At 41.7% G+C, this 22443-nt stretch overlaps 1 protein-coding gene across 1 annotated transcript in view; it reads left to right on the plus strand.

The window, feature by feature from the left end:
* DOCK3 (dedicator of cytokinesis 3) overlaps positions 1-22443 on the plus strand; it is a 454424-nt gene that overhangs the window by 407534 nt on the left and 24447 nt on the right. The window contains exons 49-51 of the mRNA XM_084829818.1: positions 4153-4288; positions 5091-5172; positions 8960-9112. Of these exons, the coding sequence (XP_084685944.1) occupies positions 4153-4288; positions 5091-5172; positions 8960-9112 (371 nt within the window). The remainder of the gene's footprint in view (positions 1-4152; positions 4289-5090; positions 5173-8959; positions 9113-22443) is intronic.

Below are 22443 nucleotides of genomic sequence, written 5' to 3' on the forward strand. Positions count from 1 at the left end.
GGTTTTGGTACAGGATTATGATCATAATGGTTGACTTCACTAGCCTTTTGTAGTTACAGCACCAATTCTTAGTTGAAACTAACCATTTTTCATAGTTCAAAGTTGTTTCACAGGTACTTGTCCCTCTTTTTTTCTTTCAAAATGTACATTCTATTTAGATGGGATAGAGGCATGAAATAAGTCACCATTCTATTTAGAATAGTGCTATTAATAGTGTCACTGAGTTAGACATGGATAAATACGAGTAGTGGAGGTACCCTGATAGAGAATCCCTCGCAAGAGCAGGAAGGAGAGACGGGGTTTCACAGAGGCTTCTCCCTAACAGTAGGTGGTGCAATCACACTAGTCTGGAGCACAGTTACAGTAACAAAGGATGTCAAGACAGAGTTACCTACAACTATTATACACGTTCACTCTAATTTCCAGCATCTTGAGCACAATCCATTCCTGTCTCATTATTGATAACTATATTATCAAAAAAAGCTGAGAGCAAACTCTTATGAATTTTACTCAGTCACAACTACAAACTATAACAATGAGGAGACAGGAGGAGAAGAGCTCCAGCTAAGGAGAACTTGCTGCAAGTTGAACAGGGGAAGGCTGCATAAATTGGCTGGGCTCCCACGCAAATCTGGTTTAAAATTATCCCAAGTTGCAACTCACTATGAGCCTTTCTACATGCCACTTTTATCCTGCGATTGAGATTGGTTACTCACGGAAGTTTGCGAGTCTTTTATATGACGTCATCAAGCTCCAGGGCCTCTCCCATGCTTTCTGACCTTTATTCCGTTGTTTTTTAAAAAAAGATTGGGGATAATGAGCTATTTAAATATAAGGAGTTGAATTTCTCAGTGAAAAGAGGAAGTTTCGCTAGAAGAGTATTCATACTACAGAACCATCTAGTGGCTGTATAATGAAACCTATAGAACTTGCAGATAAAGGAACTCCCCGGGGCGGGGAGCAGAAGTGCATGTAAAGGGCCGATCTTAATCCTGCAAAGATTCTGGAAGCAGAAACTCCAGTAAAGTTGCTGGATAAAAAGCCTCTGCGTAAAGAAGCCCTTAAACAATAGGAAACAGGAAAGAGGGTATAGAATAGGAGGCTACAACTGTGGGCTGTTGTTGGGTTATTTGAGGGTTGTTTCCCCCTCCAACAAGCCATGCTGCCTGGGCAGGTAATTAAACAAAGAGCACCTGGCATGCACCACAGTTTAAACAAGCCACCATGGTGATCATGCGAACAGGGTCATTGTGTGTCAGGTCTCACATGACAAAGAGGCTAAGGGAAGAGTCTTAGGTTTCATCAATAGTCATTCCAGATGGAAAAGAGCAGGTTGGGGATACTCTTGACCAGAGTCATTTAGAATGTCAAAAAGGTGATTTTGGTGGGGAAATCTAATCGAGGGAGTGCTGAGACTTAAAAGTTATTCCAAATTGTGCTTGGGAAATGACCAGACCTGCAAATGGATTTAATAATGTCTGGGGAGATCACTCCAGGGCAGGCATATGCTTGCATTAGCGTTTACCTGACCCAGGGATTCTACTTATGTTATGTGCAATTTTGCTGAATTGGTGCTGTTACGTTTAATCTTTCATACAGTACCCGAAGAAATGAAGGGTTTTTAGGCAGGATCATTTGAGTTGTCATTTTTCCTGCCTTAGCTTTGCATTGCTCAGGCTGGGTTTTCTTAAAGTGACCATGCTCACAGTTGCCAAATATGATGGGAGTCTGCACTGCCTGCCCTACCACCAAGTAGCCTGCTAACTCTTGTCTGTTATGTGCATTTTTATCACTGGTATCTGATAACTCAAAACAACAACAAGAATACCAGGTTAAAGCAAGCCATAGGTTTAGGAAGGAACCATGACGTGCAAAATAGAGCAATTCTTGACTTCAGTGGTTAGCAAGTAGCTATAATACACACTTTACCCAATCGTAAAATTACATTATCACTTCAAATTGGAAAGGAAACCTGTCTAACAATTATGGGAAATATGGAAATGTGAAAAAGTATTTATGCAAATTATTGTATCCAGGTAATTATTGTTTTTTTATTATCTTCCAAATTTTGCCGAACTTCTACCTATTTTTTGCGACTGATTTCTCATATAATTTTGGGCTGTAATTACTGCTGTTACAGAAACTGCTAACAGTAGTACTATTATCAGAATTTTTTTTGAGAAATATACCCTTTAAAGCTCTCAGAATTTAGAATCACCCTGCCCAAGGTGAATGTACAATAAAATTAATAATAAATACTTAAAATAAAACAGCCCATCATGAGGAGGCAGCTCTGCATGTGGAGAAGGACTCTGTTTGGTCTCTTGCCTAGGATACTGATAACCTGGAGCCAGCCCTCAGATTCATAATAAGACACAGTTCTAAAGCAAACTATCAAATGGCTTTTAGGGCATAATTCAATATCAATCATACTTTTAGGGAGCAATCCTATCTAGATAGGCAGCCACCTCCGAACTCAGAGGCAACTGCCTATCCAAAGCAAGGCAGGAGAAGCCCAAGGGGATCGTTCCCTCCACACCTCCCCTGTCTTGCTTTTTCTGCTAGACAGCCTATTACGGCTCTCTAGCCGTGGGGGGGCCGAGCGGGAGAGGAGGCTGCATGTACGACATATAGGATGTGTCATAGACGCAGTTCCGCTCTCCCCGCCCCGGAACGCCCCCAGCTATGCCCCTTTTCAGCTGCTCTGCACGCCTCTTCCGAGCATGGAGGACAGGGCTTCTCCGCGCTGCCTCCAAGACAGCGTGGAAGTGGGGGGAGGTCAGTTTTCCAGGAACCGACCTCAGAGCACAGGCTCCGAGGTCAGTTCCCGGAAAACAGCATATCCTATGGCCGTCTAGTTGCTGTCTAGTGGCCATAGGATTGCTCCTTCCATGCATATACAAAACTATGCATTGAAAAAATAGCTCCACACAACAATACAAATGGGTCAAGACATGTCAGTTGATGAGTACTTCATTCTCTCTAGAGATGCAGATACTTTTCTAGTATCTGCAGAATCCAAGAGAGTGAAATTAGTGTGGGTGATGGGCTCTGATAGTCCAGTGGTATGAAAACCTACATTCTTAGGACTTTAAATCATAGATCAATGTTTACTGTATGTTACATGTATTTATTATGTTGTGTTTTTATTTATTTTATCTAACTGTAGTTTTATTTTTCCTTCTCTGTTGTTGTAAGCCACTTTGAACACATACTAGAAAAGCAGGATAAATATACATATTTTACCAAAGCAATATTTAAATATATCCTATTTAAATATTTAAATATAGGATAGACATGGTGATAGTTACTTAGCTTTAGTTATTTACAGTTCAGTTCTTGACATGAAAAATAATAATGGCTTTTTAATACATTCTAGCATTTCAGCTCTTGATAAGTGACTAAGGGTGCAATCATATGCTTGTTTAGACAGAAGAAAGTCCTTCAACTCCCAGCATTCCCCAGCCAGTCATGGCTGGCTGGGGAATGCTGGGAGTTGTAGGACTTTTTTCTGACTAAACATGCATAGGATTGCACCCTATCATGTTCTCCAGCTGGGCAAAATTTGAATGGGTGTTTCTAGACGAGGCTTTTAACCCACCATTTTACTGCTGCTTCTGCTTCCAGATTCCATTGCAGAATTAAGATCAGATATGTACACACCATTGGGGGGGGGGGGTTATTTTCTGCTTTTCTGTACATTCTGCTACATAACCTCTAGGTGGTGCTGTGGGATAGCATAATTGCACAATTACACTAGCATTTCATTCCACCATTCCCCAAAATGCCAGATTTTCCCCAGTAAAAACAGCCCCATGATAATGCTTGGAAAGCATGGGAGAGGCCCTGGAGGAGTACGACATCATCTAAAGCACCCGCAAACTACTGTGAGTGAGGAATGGCAAGCGCACAATAGAAGCCTTGTCTAGAAATGCTCTATGTCTTTGTGTAATGTAGTGATTTTTCCGTGAAACTGAAAATATAGAAACACAGAAATACTAGTCTGTTATAATGAGATGTTTTGAAGTACTAGAACTGCAGCTTCCAGTGAATGGAATGCAATTATTCTGCATTTTTAAAAGTGAAAATTTCCTGATTAAAACAAGAGTAAGAAAAATATTATTTGATCTTTTTACTCTGTGTTCTCTATAGCCCGCTGAATATGCTGGGTACAGTCCGACACTCGTCGTCTTCTCTTTCTTCCCATACATCAAGTGAAACGGGAAATCTGGTTATCTTAACAGACAGTTCTGTTGGAGAAACTGCAGAGGACGTGTACCACATGCAGGTACAGTTGTAATACACCAGGAGTCAATTGCAAGGAATATGCATCACTCAAGATAATAAGACCTCAGTCAGTACATGACTAGTGAGCACCTGTAGAATTTGCTGAAATAGCATAGTACCTATACGTGTTTAGACAGAAAAAAATCCTACAACTCCTTAGGTGAGACACTTTCTCTCTGCTCCAGACTTCTCCAAGCGACTTCATTTCGGGTCTTCTCACCAGGAGTTCACCTACAAAAGCACTACTATTCTTTTTTTCTCCTGTGCAAGGCCTTCGAGGTCGTCTGTGTATGCTGAGGCAACTGGTGAATTTTATCCAGCTTCCGTGGCTACAAGATCCTTCCTCCTCTCCTCTTCCCCCTTCTGCCTATTTCTCTTCCCTTTTTACCTTCCATTGATTGCCTGCAGATGTATCCGCTGCTTCTCCAGAAGCATGGGCAGAGCAGGACTCCTTATCGGGTGTGATTCTACATAAGTGCGGATGATTGAAGGTTTCATGCTGTGACCCAAATGTGTGCAATCCTATATGCCCAACTATACAGATAATCATTTGAAGAATAATATTACAGGAATGCAACTTCTTGTAGAGTGGAAAAACAGCTTTCAGTTAGTGATTGTAGCTTGCAAACTATGATACAAATTCTATGAATTACGCAAATAATTTCTGATATGAAGCAAACAAATGTCTAAAGCCTAGGCCTTCCCAATCCTTGCTCTTGCTAATTTCTGTCATCTGTATCCAGTGCTCCTTAACACCAGATATGAGAACCTAATCACCAGCGTCTGTTTTGCCTTCTTCCCAGGCCAGTCCTTCCACCTCAAGCCTGAGCTCTACCCATTCTGCACCATCCCAGATGATTAATTCTGCACCTCCTAGTGCCCGAGGTAAGAATGAGGCACTTTAGATAGAGTCATGTAAGGTTCTACAAGTGGCTGAGATATTTGCCCATTAATATTTTAAATGATACTGTTGAAGTGTTTCCTTGCTTGGAATAAGCAATAGCTTTATTACTACAGTTATGAATTCTTCTAAAATGCCTTCTAGACTGTCCCTAAATGGTGTATCATCTTTTCAGAACATATTCTGTGGTATAAAATGTCTTCAGAGGGAGCAATCCTATGGCCGCTAGTCAGTGGCTAGATGGCCATAGGAGGTCTTATTTTCCAGGAACTGACCTTCTCTCCCTTCTGCGCTGCCTCACAGGCAGCGCGGAAAAGCCCTGTGCGCCACACGCTCAAGAGGAGCACAGAGTGGCCAAAACAGGGTGGAGAGAGCAGAAATGCCGGTACAACACATCCAATGTGTCGTCTGGCAGCCTCCCCGCCCACTCCACTGTCCTGCAGCTAGACAGTTGAAATCGGCTGTCTAGCCAAAAATGCAGGGCAGGAGACATGTGGAGGGAATGATCCTCTCCATGCTTCTCCTGCCCTGCATTGGATAGGTGGTCGCCTCCAGGTTCGGAGAAAGCTGCCTATCTGCATAGGATTGTACTCTATGGCAATTTAATTGTGTTTCCAATGGGTGCCCCCAATGTTAATCCTATCCACTTACACCATGCAAATAGAAGAATGAATTTGTTTCCATTCTAAGGCAAACAGTCTGAGAGACAGTACTAAAAAACAACCACAGAGCACAAAGGTAAATAACAGACGTGACTCAAAAGAAAGTAAATCAGGATAAAGGAGGTGAGAGAGTATCTACTGTGAAAGCTGAGGATTTGGAATAAGGTGTACAAAATTAGCCTTTTTGTCTGCATTACAAGTGAACATGAGAAAAAAAAGATCTGAAATACCTTTCATTATCCAGCCTTTCCTTTCTATAAAGGTATCTACACTAAGTTGGTGGCTTTTTCTCTTCACAAGACTTGGGGTTGTTTTTCTGCAATGGTCTTTCTAAGATTGGTTGCCCAGTTTTTGTCTAGAGACTCTAAACATAGACTTGTATTGACAGTTTGTGTATGCTACAAAACAACAAGACTCCCCTGTCCACTGGCTTTGTGAGGCCCTTCCACAAGAGTCCAAATATCCATGGCACCAGTGAGACTTTGGGAGGGACCATAGCTTGCTTTGCATGCAGAAAGACCTGGGTTCACCTACAGCTTAAAAGATCTTTAGTAGCAGGGCCCCCCAAAAACCCTCAGTATAAAACACATGTTTTGCATGCTGGAAGGTACATGGTTAAATCCATAGAATTTCCAATTAAAAATGAATGTCAGGTTGCAAGGCTAAAAAATTCCTCTGCCTTGAGACCCCTGGAGAGCTGCCCGTCAGAATAGACGGTACCGGGCTAAATGGAACAATGATCTGCCTTGTTATAAAGCAGTTTCATAGGCACCAGAACAGACAGCACTGATGGCTATACAGCACTAAGACAGCCTGGCAGCTTTATATGTTCAGTGACCTAGTCATCTGACACAATATTTGTGAAGCACTGCACACCAGAAGTGCAGTCAAGATCAGATGCTACAGTAGCAGATGTTCTTCATTACTGAGAGCTTCCTATACCCACTTCACAGTAAGGCAGCTAATCAGTCTGCCATATGTGGAACTGTACAGGCACACTGATGGGCCTCTGCCATTGCCACGCACCACGCCTGCCCCCTCTGTCAGCAGGCAGAGCCCCCAGTCACCAGCCAAAGCACCCGCCCACACCCACTTGCCTGCCATGTGTCACAACCACCGAAGCCTGCCTGCCTCCCTTCATCCCAGTTTTTTTCCTGATGAGGGGGTGGCAGTGACAGTGGCAGCACCTCCTCCTCCTCACATGGCTGGCACCACTGGCAAAGCACCATTGCACCCAGTCGGCCAAGCCTGGCCCCACGTGCGATCTTAAAAATGGTTTTTACTTACATTTTGAGCAGCAGTGATCTGAACCAACCCAACACTACCTTGGGGCGGGGGGATATGGCTAATGAGGGCACAGGGTGATTTTTAACTCATTCCTATACCTTCATTGGCCAAGTTCCCACCCCACCTTAAGGCAGCATCTGATTGGTTCAGATCACTGCTACTCAAAATGCAAGTTAAAAAAAACAGTTTCTTTTGTAATGTGGCTCCACAGGGCCTGCATGATCAGCCATGGTGTTTCCTTTTGCCAGCAAGGCTGGCCACATGGATGAGTGGGGAGGAAGGGAATGCTTTCTGCAGCAGGCATGGGCCCTTCTGAGTCTCTTGGGCCCTCAAGCCTGGCCCTCCCCCAAGCTTATTTTCTCCCCAAGGCGGTGGGACCTGTATCTTTTAATTCTTTATTTGGGGAGGCATTTTGAGCAGACAGATGTCTGGGAAGAAAAGGGTTAAACAGCTCCTTTCTCTTCCCACCTATCTCCTGCTTGATCTGAATCTACACCACAGCTGTGTTACCTGCTAAAGATAGCACTTGAGGAAAAAGAATCAAAGAACTCCGCATATTTGTAGATCTGTGCATACTTAAGTATGGTTCTCTAAGAGCCTTCCGTGAATATCTTGCCTTTGTTTTTGATGTGATAGAGAGGGTGGATTCTCCAAGAGGACACTTCCCTCTGGCATATGCACTGTAGCTTCTTGCTAGACAGGGACAGAGGAAAGCAAACACTGTTGAAGGTCATAACACTTGGAAGTGTACATGTGCAGACTGCACAACGTACACTCAGAAAACTATAGTTGCAGGCAAGCAGCTCTGCCATTAAGTAATAAGCGAATTTCCTACTTAGTCGATAATAAGAGCTTTCTCCCTTCTAGGTCAATGTCTCTTTGCTTGATCCAATAAAGGTTACTTTTGTCTTTTGTCATGTGGTATATGTAGCATTTTGTCGTATATCAGGTGGACTGAGGTGAAGATCACTGTATATAAGTAGAAGTAGTTCTACTAATTATAAAGAGTTGTGGGAAAGCAGTTGTGATCAAAGCAGAGTAAATGTGATAAAGGAGGAAAAATGGGGATGTGACCCATAGGGAAAAATGGGGATGTGAATATATTACTTTAGGATCAATTGTATCAGTTAATTGTATCAGTCTATGAAGTCTATGCACTTTGGGAAGAGATAGTATGGTATGCTGGTGCTTGTAACATTTCACAGCCATGAGATGTCCATCTTTCTGAGCTGTCATTTAACTTCCCAGTAGCTTTTCCTACATCCATTGATGCGTAGAGACCAATGAGGTAATTATTTTAAAGGACAGCCAGTCAATATGCAAAACAGCACTTCCCATTGACAATAATTAGATAACTCACAAAATATGAAATGGCAAAAAAATCATTTTAAAAGTGTGTTTGATCAAGCACTGCTATATTTACTTATGTTTTTATTCTTATAGTTTCTGATAAGTTTCAAAATATGATTGTTTATTCTTGGACATTTTCTCAAGTTAACTGAGAAACAGTGTGAAATTCCATGAATATTAAGTTAGAAAGAAAATCCCAAATCTTCACTATGTGCAAAGTATTAATATAATTATTGTGAAACTTCCACCTGGGATGAAATTGCTTAACAGAAAGTAAGCCTCATGGTATTGAAAATAGCATGTTTTTTGTTCACTTATATATATATTTTTTCACTTTAATAAGTTCTATAGTACAAAAATGAGAGATTGAAAAGCATTGGCGCTAAAGCAAGGTGCTGTGTAAAATTCACATGCCTGGCTCTGCCAATATGCCTCAATCCTTTTATATTTATTTATATTCTTTTTAATTTAGTGCTGATGAAAGGTGCTGGATTGACAACACTGGAGGCTGAAGCCCTCTATTTATCCACAGAACAGATACAGCATGGGCGGCAGCAGTGCAAGCTTCCCCACACTGCCCCCACCAATGTGCCTCATCTCTGTCCTGGAGGGACCACCTCTAGAGGTGAGAGGATAGATTGGTCTCCATGACACATTCGGTCCTTGGCCTTTCTGTTGAGATTGCCAACAAAGTTAGCAGCTTGTCGTTGCATTCCTAAACACCCATTAGTCAGGAAGTGTGTTGTGTATGTTCCATGTCAAGCCTCTAAGGGGCTTCAGCTGTCTCTGTGTATATCAGTGCAGAACAAAGCAAGCAGGCAAGGAAACAACATGTTTGCCTAATTTAGGCCCAATCTACATGCAAATGGTATGAGAAGCGCTTTCTGGTTATATCCAGATTTTCATGAAATTGCTTTGGTCCATCAGCAGCACACGAAGCAAGAAAAGCGTAGTATACACTACCTAAAAACCCACTTTCACAGGTCAAACTGCACTTGAAACCACCTTACTTTGGGGTTGGATGGGCGGAGTCCTGCAAGTAGAACTGACCGTCATCAACCATGTAGCTGCTGCTCAGCAAATGGGAGAGACTTGTTCCCCATCCCTGTCTATGGTCCCCTGCTCAGGGGAGTTTAATGGAAGAATGAATTATATCCCTGTACTTTACCCGACACCTCTCCCCTCACATCCACCATTTGTCTTTATAAGTCCGCACCACTTCTAGAATGGTAACATTGATAGGAAGCTGCACGCTGCATAGTGCAAAGTAAAAATAAACAGCGGAGAAGTACCCTCTATCAAAAGCACACCACTGCAAAGTAGTGAGAGAGTGAAACAGCGCTACTGCAAAATAGCGTTACTGCAAAATAGGACATAGTGAAAAATAAATAGCTCAGAAGGGAGCTGCAGGAGAAAGCATCATGTGGCCTATATCCAAAGCATACCACCATGGAGTAGTGAGAGGGTGAAACAGTGCTATTGTGAAACAGCACAAGTGCAAAGTAGTGCTACTGCAATATAGCGCAAAGTAAAAATAAACAGAGGAGAAGGAAAGGGGAGCCCCAGTGGTGAAAGAGTGAAACAGTGCTATTTTGAAGTAGTACTACTGTGAATTAGTGCTGACTGGTGGGAAAAGAACCCTAAACCTGTGTCCAAAAAGCATGCTACTGCCAATGGCAGAAAAAAAGAATGGTGGGGAGAAGGAACAGTCCACCCCTTGACCAGGTCACAGCCTGGTTACAGACACACCCCTAGGCATGCCCAGCATGCAGGCTTTAATTGGGGGGAATGGGGCACACTGTAGCGGAACCGCACAGGAGCTGCATTTAAGGAAAAAAGACACTGTAAAACAACTTTCTGAAAATGCACCGTTTTCAGGGGAAAGCTGCAGGGTTGCTGCAGAGTGACGACAATGTAATGTGTCACAAACGACCTTGATGTACTCTTGCTCCGCACTAAACCACCCGTATAGATTGGGCCATAGAAGTTACTACAATGCTGTGTCCAGGAGTTATCAATGGAACACACAGACATAACAGTGGTGACATAGGTGGGATTGACTCACACTTTTGCTGTATTACTGTAACTCCATTAAGAGCTATCAGGAAAGGAGCTGGTAAGTGTGAGAGACTGCGCTGGCTGGATTGTAGTAAGCCTAGAGATCTTGTTCTAAAGACAAGGCCTAAGCTCAGGCCACAAGTAGAAGGGTTGAGGAGGCATGTCAGATGACCAGATAACAACCTCACAAAGATCACATTTTTAAAATGGAATCCTAGAGAGTGTTTATGGATCCCTTTGAAAATCCTGTAGAAGACTGGACTACATATATTGAACACATTGAGTAGTATTTTGCACTCCATGATACCCCAAAGGAAAAGAAAGTGCCTGCATTGCTGAACTATATGGGGGGTCAGACATACTGCTTGCTTCGTAGCTTGACATATCCAGAGAAGCCATGCTCCAAATCCTTTGCTGAAATTCTGACTCTGCTACAGGAACATTTTGCACCTAAACCCCTGGAGATAGCAGAGAGATTTAGATGTCACAAGCTTAACCAGCAGGAAGTAAAAACAGTTAAGGCTTATGGAGCTGCACTCCAAAGGCTGGTAGAACACTGCAATTTTGGGAACACCTTACAAATGGCTCTGAGGGATCATCTAGTCTGTGTCTTGGAGATGAAACTATTCAGAATTGCCTCTTGACATAATCTACTCTAACCTTTAAGAAGGCCACAGAAATAGCTACTTTCGTGGAAGCTGCCCCTCCCCCTGAGTCACAGAATTTAAAGCTATGGGCAGGAGAAAAAACCTCACATACAAATTACATTATGCTCCTAGTCAAAGAAACAAATGGAAAGTCAAAAGGAAAATGCGGGCCATAAGACAGTGGACTACCATCTCAAAGATAGGACTTGCTGGCAGAGTGGAAAAAAGGGACACACACAAACCTGTGATTCTGCCACACAGAACAGAAGGAAAAATGATCAAAAGAAAAGGCACAAAGGGCACCATAAAGTACATACAGTAGAAACAGATGCAGAGAGTAGCGAGGAGGACCTCAGTACATAAAGTATTGCTTGTTTACGAGTGTTGCGTGTAAGACATGTAGACAAACAACCCATATGGGTAACGCCCATAATAGAAGGGAAAATGCTCAAGATGGAACTAGACACAAGCTTGGCTGTATGTGTTATTTCTCACAAAGAGTTTATCTAAAAATCCAGCAATGTGTGGACTTCCAGTTCGGAGCCATGTCACCCTGGCAGCGTTCTGCGGAGACTCTGCAGGACGCTATCTCAAACAGCTTTTAAAAGGTTGAAAAACCTTTTCATCTTCCCCTGGAATTAAAAGGGGGAGCAAGAGCAGCTTCTGGATGAAATTTTGGAAGAGCAGCTTATTTTGCGAAGCAGCAGAAGGTTTGATCTCTAAAGTACTCTGCCGGAGCTTAGACATTGCTCAAAGTTGTTTTGAAACTTCTATCTAATTAGGAGAACACAGGGCTGACGAGTTCCAAATGTAGTTATTAGTGTTTATGGACTAAGAAATACCAACAATATTTGAGGACCTGCAAGATCTGTTTGAAGAGAAGGATGGCTACATCAAGGAGGAAAAAAGGAGCAGGATCTCCGCCGACCCCCCCATACCTCCCATGGCAAAGGCTCCGAGAAGCAATGGAAATACAGGGGAGTTGCTTGCTCTGATAAAAACATCTTCGCAATTTGCTGAACAGGCTAAGAGGCTGGATACAATTCAAAATTCCATCACCACCCTGCAAGGGGCTGTGGACAATTAACACTTCTTGGCAAAAAAATGGAGGCGAAGTTTAATGAGCTGCAAGATCAGGTGGCAGCGCACAAGATTGCATCACAAGCTTTTCACAACAATTTCTCTGCCAGAATCTCCCAACTTGAGGCTTTCATGCGCAGGGCAAATGTACGTATTATTGGTATCAAAGATCTACCTACTGATGTAAATTTGTCTACTTTTGTAGATAAGCTTCTTCATGAGATACTCCCTGTGTCATCTGATTATTTACTTGATACTGAGCAGGCATTCCATGTGCCAAATGCCAAACGGACTGGTTATACAATTATAGTCCAATTTGAAAGAATCTCCACAAAAAATTATATCCTGCATTTAGCAAGAGGGGCTGGAAATCTTTTTTGGGGATCAAAACAAGATAAAGTTATGTTATTTCCGGATTACACCAAAGATGTTGCTGATAAAAGAAGGCAATTTACCAAGGCGAAAAACCTAGCAAAACAAATGAACTTACAATATCATTTAAAATATCCTGCTACATTTTGTATTTTTTCTGAAGGTCAGATGAAGAAGTTTCTAAATCACAAAATGGTGGAGGCGTGGCTAATCGGAAAAATGCGTGAGACTTCTGTTCCAGCCCCATGAACTGAAATTTATAAACATGTTTTGTCAACTGGCTATGTTTAGTCTGTAAGATCCAGGCTAGGCCAGAGATAATCGCTTATATATATATCCGTCTTTTTTCTCTCATTTTTTTCTTTTAAATCCTTTCTCTTTAAAATGGATATGATATACTGTACTGATGGTGTATAGAAATGTGCACACTCATATATTTAGTACGAAATACATTAGTTATTGTTGTGTGTTTTTCTTTTTTCTCCTCTTTTTTTAACCTGTATAATTCTTTTCTTTTTAATTATTATTAATAATAATATTATCAATATTATGATACTAGGATTAGCAATATTTTTGGCTGGTTGATTTTAAGCTTTATTATTATATAACAGTATAAAATTTATTAGTGATTTGTTATTATTATTACTTATCCTTTCTAATTTCCTTCCTTTTTTATTATTATTACTATCATTATTATGAGACATTGGTTAGTAATATTTTTGGTTGGTTAAATTGTTAAGTTCTACTATTATATGTTAACTGAAGGGCAATATATGGTTATTGGAAATGAATTGTAGGCCTGCTCCCTTTGTATAAGACTGATGATATGATATTGAAATGTAAGGTTGATTATCTATGCTGTGCTGAATTGTAATATTGGCAATGTTATAGGTATAACTTTTAAGTAGAATGGTATTTGAAGTTTGTGTGTAATGGAGCTTAAATTTAATCTTTTTAAGTAACTTTTTAAATATTTTTTCATTTTCTTTCATGCTTTCTTCTTCCTTCTCCTTCTCCTTCTGTTTTCTTTTTCCTTTTTTCCTTTTTTCTCTCTTTCCGTTATTGCTGTGTCCTCCTACGAATACTGTATTGTTGGGAAAATGTAGATAATGATTAGGTTGTTGGTACTGTTTATTTCATTTCTAAAGGTAAAAAATAGAATAAAAAGTATTTTAAAAAATAAAATAAAAATCCAGCAATGTGCAGTTGAAGGAAAAAGGTATTGTGCTGAAAACATGTACTGGAGAAAGGAACTCCATTGCGAGTGCACAGAGTGGCAGTATAGTATAATGGTCAGAGTCTCAATCTAGATCTGTATGTTGTACCGACAAAATGACAAGCACTGTTTTGACAAAGCTGGCTAAATAACATTAATATAGACTGGGAATTAAGGCTTTTCAAGTGCACCAGAAGATCAGCTCGTAAGAACAGCTGACAGAACTCTTCTGTAAGGTCAGTTGAGATTTTGAACAGGGCATCAGGCAGCTGTGGCATATTAAGGCCAGCCTCATTTTGACGGAGGGAGCAAAATCCAAATCCAAGCCTGACAGGTTCTCTGACTGGCTATCAGAGAGGCAGTGGCTAAGGAATTGGGGATACTGACTAATGTTGATTGGAGTGAGTGGGCAGCACTTGTTGTTCCTGTTATGAAAAGAAATAAATTGGTATGCAGTTACAGTGACTTCAAGATGACCATTAACCCAGTGCTGAGAACAAAACACTACTCCTTGCCTTGAATTGAGGATATTTTCTTTTTGTTAATCAGACGGGGGAAAATTAGCAAACCAGATCTGGCACAGGCTTATCTCCAAATGGAAGTAGAGGAGTATTCAAAGATGTTTCTAACCATCAGTACTGAAGAAGGATTGTTCCAGTATAATCGATTGGTATTTGGAGTGGCATCTGCTCTTGCAATTTGGCAGAGGGCCATGGACCAGGTATCACAAAGTATACTCTGTTGTAGATGCTACTTAGATGACATCATTGTTACAGGATCCATTAATGAGAATCATCTGAAGAATCTGGCACAAGTTCTCAAGACAATGGAAAAATATGGACTACGTGTAAACCGTGGACTAAGTGTAAACTAAATGTGAGTTCTTCAAAGAATGAGTTACATATTGTAGACATAATATAGATGCCAAAGGATTACACAAGTCACCTGAAAAAAACAGAACAAGTCTTGAGGCTTATCTCTGAGAGAACATATCACAGGTTTGTTCACTCATTGGGTTTGTTAATTATAATAATTATTAACAACCAAATTTAGCAGCTTTGCTCTACCCATTGAACCAGTTGCTTCAGAAAGGAAAACACTGGGAATGGACTAAGCAATATGGTCATGTCTTCCAGGAAGCAAAGAAGGCTATCACTTCAGAACAAGTGTTAACACATTACAGCCCAGAGTTGGAAATTACCCTGGCATATGATACTTCAACTGATGGAATTAGAGCAGTGATTTCCCATGTAATGCCAGATGCAAAAGAGTGCTGTATAGCTTTTGCTTCCAGATCCTTGAGCTCTGAAGAATGTAACTATGTTCAGATAAACCAAGAGGCCTTGAGTCTGGTCTGGGGAGTTAGTATATTTGGACATTATCTCTCTGGTAGGAAATTTACTTTAGTTACAGATGACGAATGCTTCCTGTCCATTTTCCATTCCATGTGCATTACAGAGATGGCTGCTACCCATACTCAAAAGATGGGCTTTGTTTTTAGGTGCTCATAACCCTGATGTTAAGTTTATAGGAACACCTCAGCACTGTAATGTGATGGCCTTTCATGACTGCCATTACAAGAGGTGGAAGGATATTCCAAACTGGCAGGAAGGGCTTACTGCTGTTGAGATGTTCAACATGACACAGATTGGTATCCTGCCAATCACACCTGCAGCACTGAGATGAGAGAAAGACAAAGATCTCTTGCTCACAGAAGTGTATGAAGCTACCTTAAAAGGCTGGAAAAATAAGCCAGTTGTGAGTTTCAAACCCGTTTTTCAACACAGAAATGAAGTCACAATTGCCCAAGTCTGTCTGATGTAGGGACATAATGTGATAATTTGTGAGAAGCTGCAGCCCAGAATTTTGGAAGAACTGCATGTAGGACTCCTTGCCATAGTGGCCAGGGGTATAAATGGTGGCCAGGTATAGATGGACAGATTGAACAATTAACCAAGAATTGCTCTGGATGTCGACAGGTACAAAATATGCCAGGATTGGCACCACTTCATCTGAGAAATTGGCCAATGGCTCCCTGGGAACGCATATATCTGGATTTTGCAGACCCAGTCCTTGACACAAGTTTTGTAGTAATGGCGGATGGATATTTCAAATGGCCAGAAGGGGGGACTGGCTGAGTGGGTAAGGGTGACCTCTATGACAAGTTGTGATTCCATCTTGTCTTGCCTAAAAGAGGGCGGTGGTAAGAGCTCTGTTAAGAAAAAAAAAGACCTCCCTGAAACCCACTGTATTGGATAATTTCCAGCCAGTTTCCAGCATTCCATTCTTGGACAAGGTGCTTCTGGAATGTGTGGTGGCTTCTTAGCTCCAGGGATTTCTGGATGAGGTGGATTATTTAGCTCCATTTCAATCTGGCTTCAGGCCTAGTTATGAGACAGAGACTGCTTTAGCAGACAGTCTGTACCAGAAACTGGACTGGGGGAGTGTGTCCCTCTTGGTTCTGCTGGACCTCCTGGTGGCTTTCAGTACCATCAATCATTATGTCCTTCTGAGGTGTCTGTCTGAGATGGGACAGTTCTACAGTGACTCCAGTCCTTGGAGGGGCGATTTTGGAAGCTGGTGCTCCGGGATTCCTGGGGTTTCTATTTTGTCCCTCGTGCCATTTAACATATACATGAAACCACTGGGAGAAGTTATCTGGAGTTTGGGAGTTTGGTGCCACCAGTATGCTGATGACACCCAATTCTATCCTTTCTATCTTAATCCAAGGAAGCTGTTCTAGTTCTAAATCAGTGTCTGATGTTGGCAGTGGACTGGATGAGGGCGAACAAATTGAAGCTTAATCCAGACAAAACAGAGGTGCTCCTTGTTAGTTGAAAGGCCGATCAGAGAATAGAGATTTGATCTGCATTGGATGGGGTTACACTCCTGGTGAAGACTCAGGCTCGCAGTATGGGTATACTTTTGGGTTCAGCCCTCAACCTGGATGCTCAAGTTTCAGTGGTAGCCAGGAGTGTGTTTGCACAGCTGAGGTTAGTGCACCAACTGTGCCCATTCCTTGAGACGTATGATTTGGCCATGGTCATGCATTCCTTAGTGCATCATGTTTGGCCTACAATAATGTGCACTACATGGGGCTGCCTTTGAAAACTGTTCAGAAACTTCAACTGGTCCAGAATGCTGTAGCCAGACTGTTAACTGGGGCTAGTTACAGGAAGCATGTGACACCCTTGTTACAACTGTTTCACTGGCCTATCGGTCTGTTTCTGAGCAAAATTTGAAGTGCTGGTTATGACCTGTAAACCACTATACAGCTTGGGACCAGGCTACCTGAAAGACTGCCTTCTTTTATACAAGGGTATGCAGTTTTAAGATCTTTGGGGGAGGCCCTTCTCTCAGTACCACCACAGTCACAGGTATGTTTGGTGGGATGCAAGAGAGGTCTTGTGACTACTCCCATGCTCTGAGACTCCCTGCTGAGGAAGACTAGGTTGGCCCCTTCTCTGTTGTCCTTTCACCAGTAGGCAAATATATTTTTATTCAGGCAGGCATTTGGCATATAAGGTGGTCAATTGCTGAAGGAGTTTTTAATTGGTTGATAATTTTTAATTTTCTTCTGTTGTGTTTTATAGTGTTTTTAATTTATTTGTTTTCATTTATTTATGCTTTAATTAAGATTTTGTTTCTAATCTGGATTTTATTATTAGCCACATTGAGAGCCTTTTTTTGCAGAAAGGCGTGATATACAATTAATAATAATAATAATGATACTTTTTGCTTGAACAGGGTTGCCTGTACAAGTGGTTAAGACTGTGGTCCTCAGTTTGTTTCAATGGAGCTCCCAACCTTTATGAAACAAAATAGCATAAAGCATGTGACCTGCAACAAAGTGTTTAGCAGGACGCTTCATCCAAACCGTGAAACATGCTTTAAGAGCAGCAGAAGAGCATCCAGGCTCCTTATCTGTTAAACTTGCGAACTTTCTGTTGGCATAGGAATTCTTTGCATTTGTCAGCCAATCAGATACCTGCCAGCTTGTTTCTGGAATGCAATCTCAGATCCTGACTGGATCTATTAAAACCTGACCCTCCGAAGGGATGTTTTCAACAAGCAGACTGATCAAGTAAAGCATTGGGAGCGCTCTTCACTCAGATAAGTCAATCTGTCCTTGTTTGATCATACAGAGGAGATTTAAAAATGGATCTCGGCTACTATTCAAGCTGTATTCATATTCTTTTGAACTCATCACTGCATCTGGTGTAACCTGGCATCGCCACATTGCGCAGATATGAGAATTATCTTCCTCACAAAACTGTTCAGCACTGTCTGTACCAGATTTGGTAGATCGAACCGGTTACAGAAAAAGCATGCCCATAAGTAGCCAGGAGCCAGAACTGCCATCTAATATATCTCCATCATCATCCGAAACATCTGCTGAGTCTATTCCAGAACCTGAAAGACGTTATCCTGTTCATGTGAGGAAACTGCTTGACAGGATGTGCCTGTAATTGAACTAACAGATATGTTAACAAGGAGATATCACAGATGATCCTTGGTTATAATTATTAAATTTTATCTTGTTAAATGCCCTATTGGAGTTTTTTAATTAGTTGGGGTGAATTGTTGTGTACGTTCCATGCCAAGCCTCTAGGGGGCTTCTGCTGTCTCTGTGTATATCAGTGTGGAACAAAGCAAGCAGGCAAGCAAGCAACATCTCTGCCTAATAAAGAAGTTACTACAGTGCTGTGTCCAGGAGTTATCAGTGGAACATACAGACAGAACAAAGCGCACCAATTTCACCAGTACGTTTGACCACAACTATTTAGCAATGCTTCAGCAAAGGAGATCGTTACCTTGTCGTGGTGCTGGAGCTTCAGCACCTCAGTGACGTCATGAACTAAACTGTGAAGGGACACCCAAGATGGAAAGGTCATGGCAGAGAGGTCAGACTAAATACGATCCCTGGGGAAGGAAACAGCAACCTACCCCAGTATTCTTGCCATGGAAACTAAATGGATCAGTACAACCAGAGATATGTCGGTATATCATCGGAAGATGGGACTCCCAGGTCGGAAGATGGTCAAAATGCTACTGGGGAGGAACAGAGGATAAGTTCAACTAGCCCCAGATGCGATGATGCAGCTAGCTCAAAGCTGAAAGGACGGCTAGCAGCCACTGGTGCTGGTGGTGAACAACAAATCCGATGTTCTAAAGATCAACACACCATAGGAACCTGGAATGTAAGATCTATGAGCCAGGGCAAATTGGATGTGGTTATTGGGGAGGTGTCAAGATTAAATATAGACATTTTGGGTGTCAGTGAACTGAAATGGACTGGAATGGGCCATTTCACATCAAATGACCACCAGATCTATTACTGTGGAAAAGAGGACCACAGAAGAAATGGAGTAGCCTTCATAATTAATAATAAAGTGGCTAAAGCAGTGCTTGGATACAATCCAAAAAAATGACAGAATGATCTCAATTCGAATTCAGGGTAAGCCATTTAACATCACAGTGATGCAAATATACGCCCCAACCACAGATGCTGAAGAAGCAGAAGTAGATCAGTTCTATGAGGATCTGCAGCACCTACTGGATAGTACACCAAAAAAAGATGTTATTTTCATTATAGGAGACTGGAATGCTAAGGTGGGTAGTCAAACGACACCTGGAATTACAGGCAAGCATGGTCTGGGAGAACAAAATGAAGCAGGACATAGGCTGATAGAATTTTGTCAAGACAACTCACTGTGCATAACAAACACTCTCTTCCAGCAACCTAAGAGACAACTTTATACATGGACTTCACCAGACGGTCGACACCGAAATCAGATTGATTACATCCTTTGTAGCCAAAGGTGGCGGACATCTATGCAGTTGGTAAAAACAAGACCTGGAGCTGATTGTAGTTCAGATCACGAACCTCTTATTGCACAATTTAGAATCAGACTAAAGAGAATAGGGAAGACCCACAGATCAGTTAGATATGAGCTCACTAATATTCCTCATGAATATGCAGTGGAGGTGAAGAATAGATTTAAGGGACTAGATTTAGTAGATAGGGTCCCAGAAGAACTATGGACAGAAGTTCGCAACATTGTTCAGGAGGCGGCAACAAACAACATCCTAAAGAAAAAGAAAACCAAGAAGGCAAGATGGCTGTCTGCTGAGACACTGGAAGCAGCCCAAGAAAGAAGGAAAGCAAAAGGCAACAGTGATAGGGGGAGATATGCCCAATTAAATGCAAAATTCCAGAGGTTAGCTAGAAGAGATAAGAAATTATTTTTAAACAAGCAATGCGCGGAAGCGGAAAAAGATAATAGAATAGGAAGGACAAGAGACCTCTTCCAGAAAATTAGAAACATCGGAGGTAAATTCCAGGCAAAAATGGGTATGATCAAAAACAAAGATGGCAAGGACCTAACAGAAGCAGAAGAGATCAAGAAAAGGTGGCAAGAATATACGGAAGATCTGTATAGGAAGGATAATAATATCGGGGATAGATTTGACGGTGTGGTCAGTGAGCTAGAGCCAGACATCCTGAAGAGTGAGGTTGAATGGGCCTTAAGAAGCACTGCTAATAACAAGGCAGCAGGAGATGACGGTATCCCAGCTGAACTGTTTAAAATCTTGCAAGATGATGCTGTCAAGGTGATGCATACCATATGCCAGCAAATTTGGAAAACACAAGAATGGCCAACAGATTGGAAAAAATCAACTTATATCCTCATACCAAAAAAGGGAAGCACCAAAGAATGTTCAAACTATCGAACAGTGGCACTTATTTCACATGCCAGTAAGGTAATGCTCAAGATCTTGCAAGGTAGACTCCAGCAATTCATGGAACGAGAATTGCCAGATGTACAAGCTGTGTTTCGAAAAGGCAGAGGAACTAGAGACCAAATTGTCAATATCCGCTGGATAATGGAGAAAGGCAGGGAGTTTCAGAAAAACATCTATTTCTGTTTTATTGACTATTCTAAAGCCTTTGACTGTGTGGATCATAACAAACTGTGGCAAGTTCTTGGTGGGATGGGGATACCAAGTCATCTTGTCTGCCTCCTGAGGAATCTGTATAACGATCAAGTAGCAACGGTAAGAACAAACCATGGATCAACGGACTGGTTTAAGATTGGGAAAGGAGTACAGCAGGGTTGTATACTCTCACCCTACCTATTCAACTTGTATGCAGAACACATCATGCGACATGCTGGGCTTGATGAAGCCAAGGCTGGAGTTAAAATCACTGGAAGAAACATTAACAATCTCAGCTATGCAGATGATACCACTTTGATGGCTGAAAGTGAGGAGGAGCTGAGGAACCTCATGATAAAGGTGAAAGAAGAAAGTGCAAAAGCTGGGTTGCAGTTCAACCTCCAAAAAACCAAGATTATGGCAACCAGCTTGATTGATAACTGGCAAATAGAGGGAGAAAACCTGGAGGCAGTGACAGACTTTGTCTTTCTAGGTGCAAAGATTACTGCAGATGCTGACTGCAGCCAGGAAATCAGAAGACGTTTACTTCTTGGGAGGAAAGCAATGACAAATCTTGATAAAATAGCAAAGAGCAGAGACATCACACTGACAACAAAGGTCCGCATAGTTCAAGCAATGGTATTCTCCGTAGTAACCTATGGCTGCGAGAGCTGGACCATAAGGAAGGCTGAGTGAAGGAAGAGAGATGCTTTTGAACTGTGGTGCTGGAGGAAAATTCTGAGAGTGCCTTGGACTGCAAGAAGATCAAACCAGTCCATACTCCAGGAAATAAAGCCAGACTGCTGACTTGAGGGAATGATATTACAGGCAAAACTGAAGTACTTTGGCCACATCATGAGAAGACAGGATACCCTGGAGAAGATGCTGATGCTAGGGAAAGTGGAAGGCAAAAGGAAGAGGGGCCGACCAAGGGCAAGATGGATGGATGATATTCTGGAGGTGACAGGCTCGACCTTGGGGGAGCTGGGGGTGGCGACGGCCGACAGGAAGCTCTGGCGTGGGCTGGTCCATGAAGTCACAAAGAGTCGGAAGCAACTGAACGAATAAACAACAAAAAACCAAAGTGAGACATATATATTTACACCATTGTTGTTGGACTTTTGCTTCTCTACTTCATGTGTTTTTGCAGCTGAGCTCCTACCTGGGCCTATGTGTCCTAATATGTATTGTAAATACTTTAGTTAATTTTGTTTATTTTTCACATTTTCTTGCACATATTTACATACTGTTACTCATAAATGACAACAATGTATGTTATTATCTTACAAATCATATATTTTTAAAAATATAAATGAAAGGTTTTCACGAGATATGTTCTATCCCCATACATTTCATTATTACAATTTATGTATGTGTCCGTATCTCTTATAATGGGTTAGTTTAACCTCCGGTTTGCTAGTAAAACTGAATTACCGTGTCACGAAATGATGCATGTCTAAAAAGCGTGTCACCAACATGAAAAGTTTGGAAAGCTCTGCACTAGAGTATACCCTATCCCTAGTTGGCATTATTTCTGACTTTGACCAATTAATTGAATAACCAGACAAATCACCGAAAGTATTAATCAATTTCATCAAAGCTGGAACCAACCATGGGAGTTTCGAAATAAACAGCAAAAGATCA

This window comes from Heloderma suspectum, chromosome 2 (genome assembly GCF_057233095.1).
Source record: "Heloderma suspectum isolate Gila_16-S chromosome 2, 16-S_ref, whole genome shotgun sequence".
NCBI classification, from domain to species: Eukaryota; Metazoa; Chordata; class Lepidosauria; order Squamata; family Helodermatidae; genus Heloderma; species Heloderma suspectum.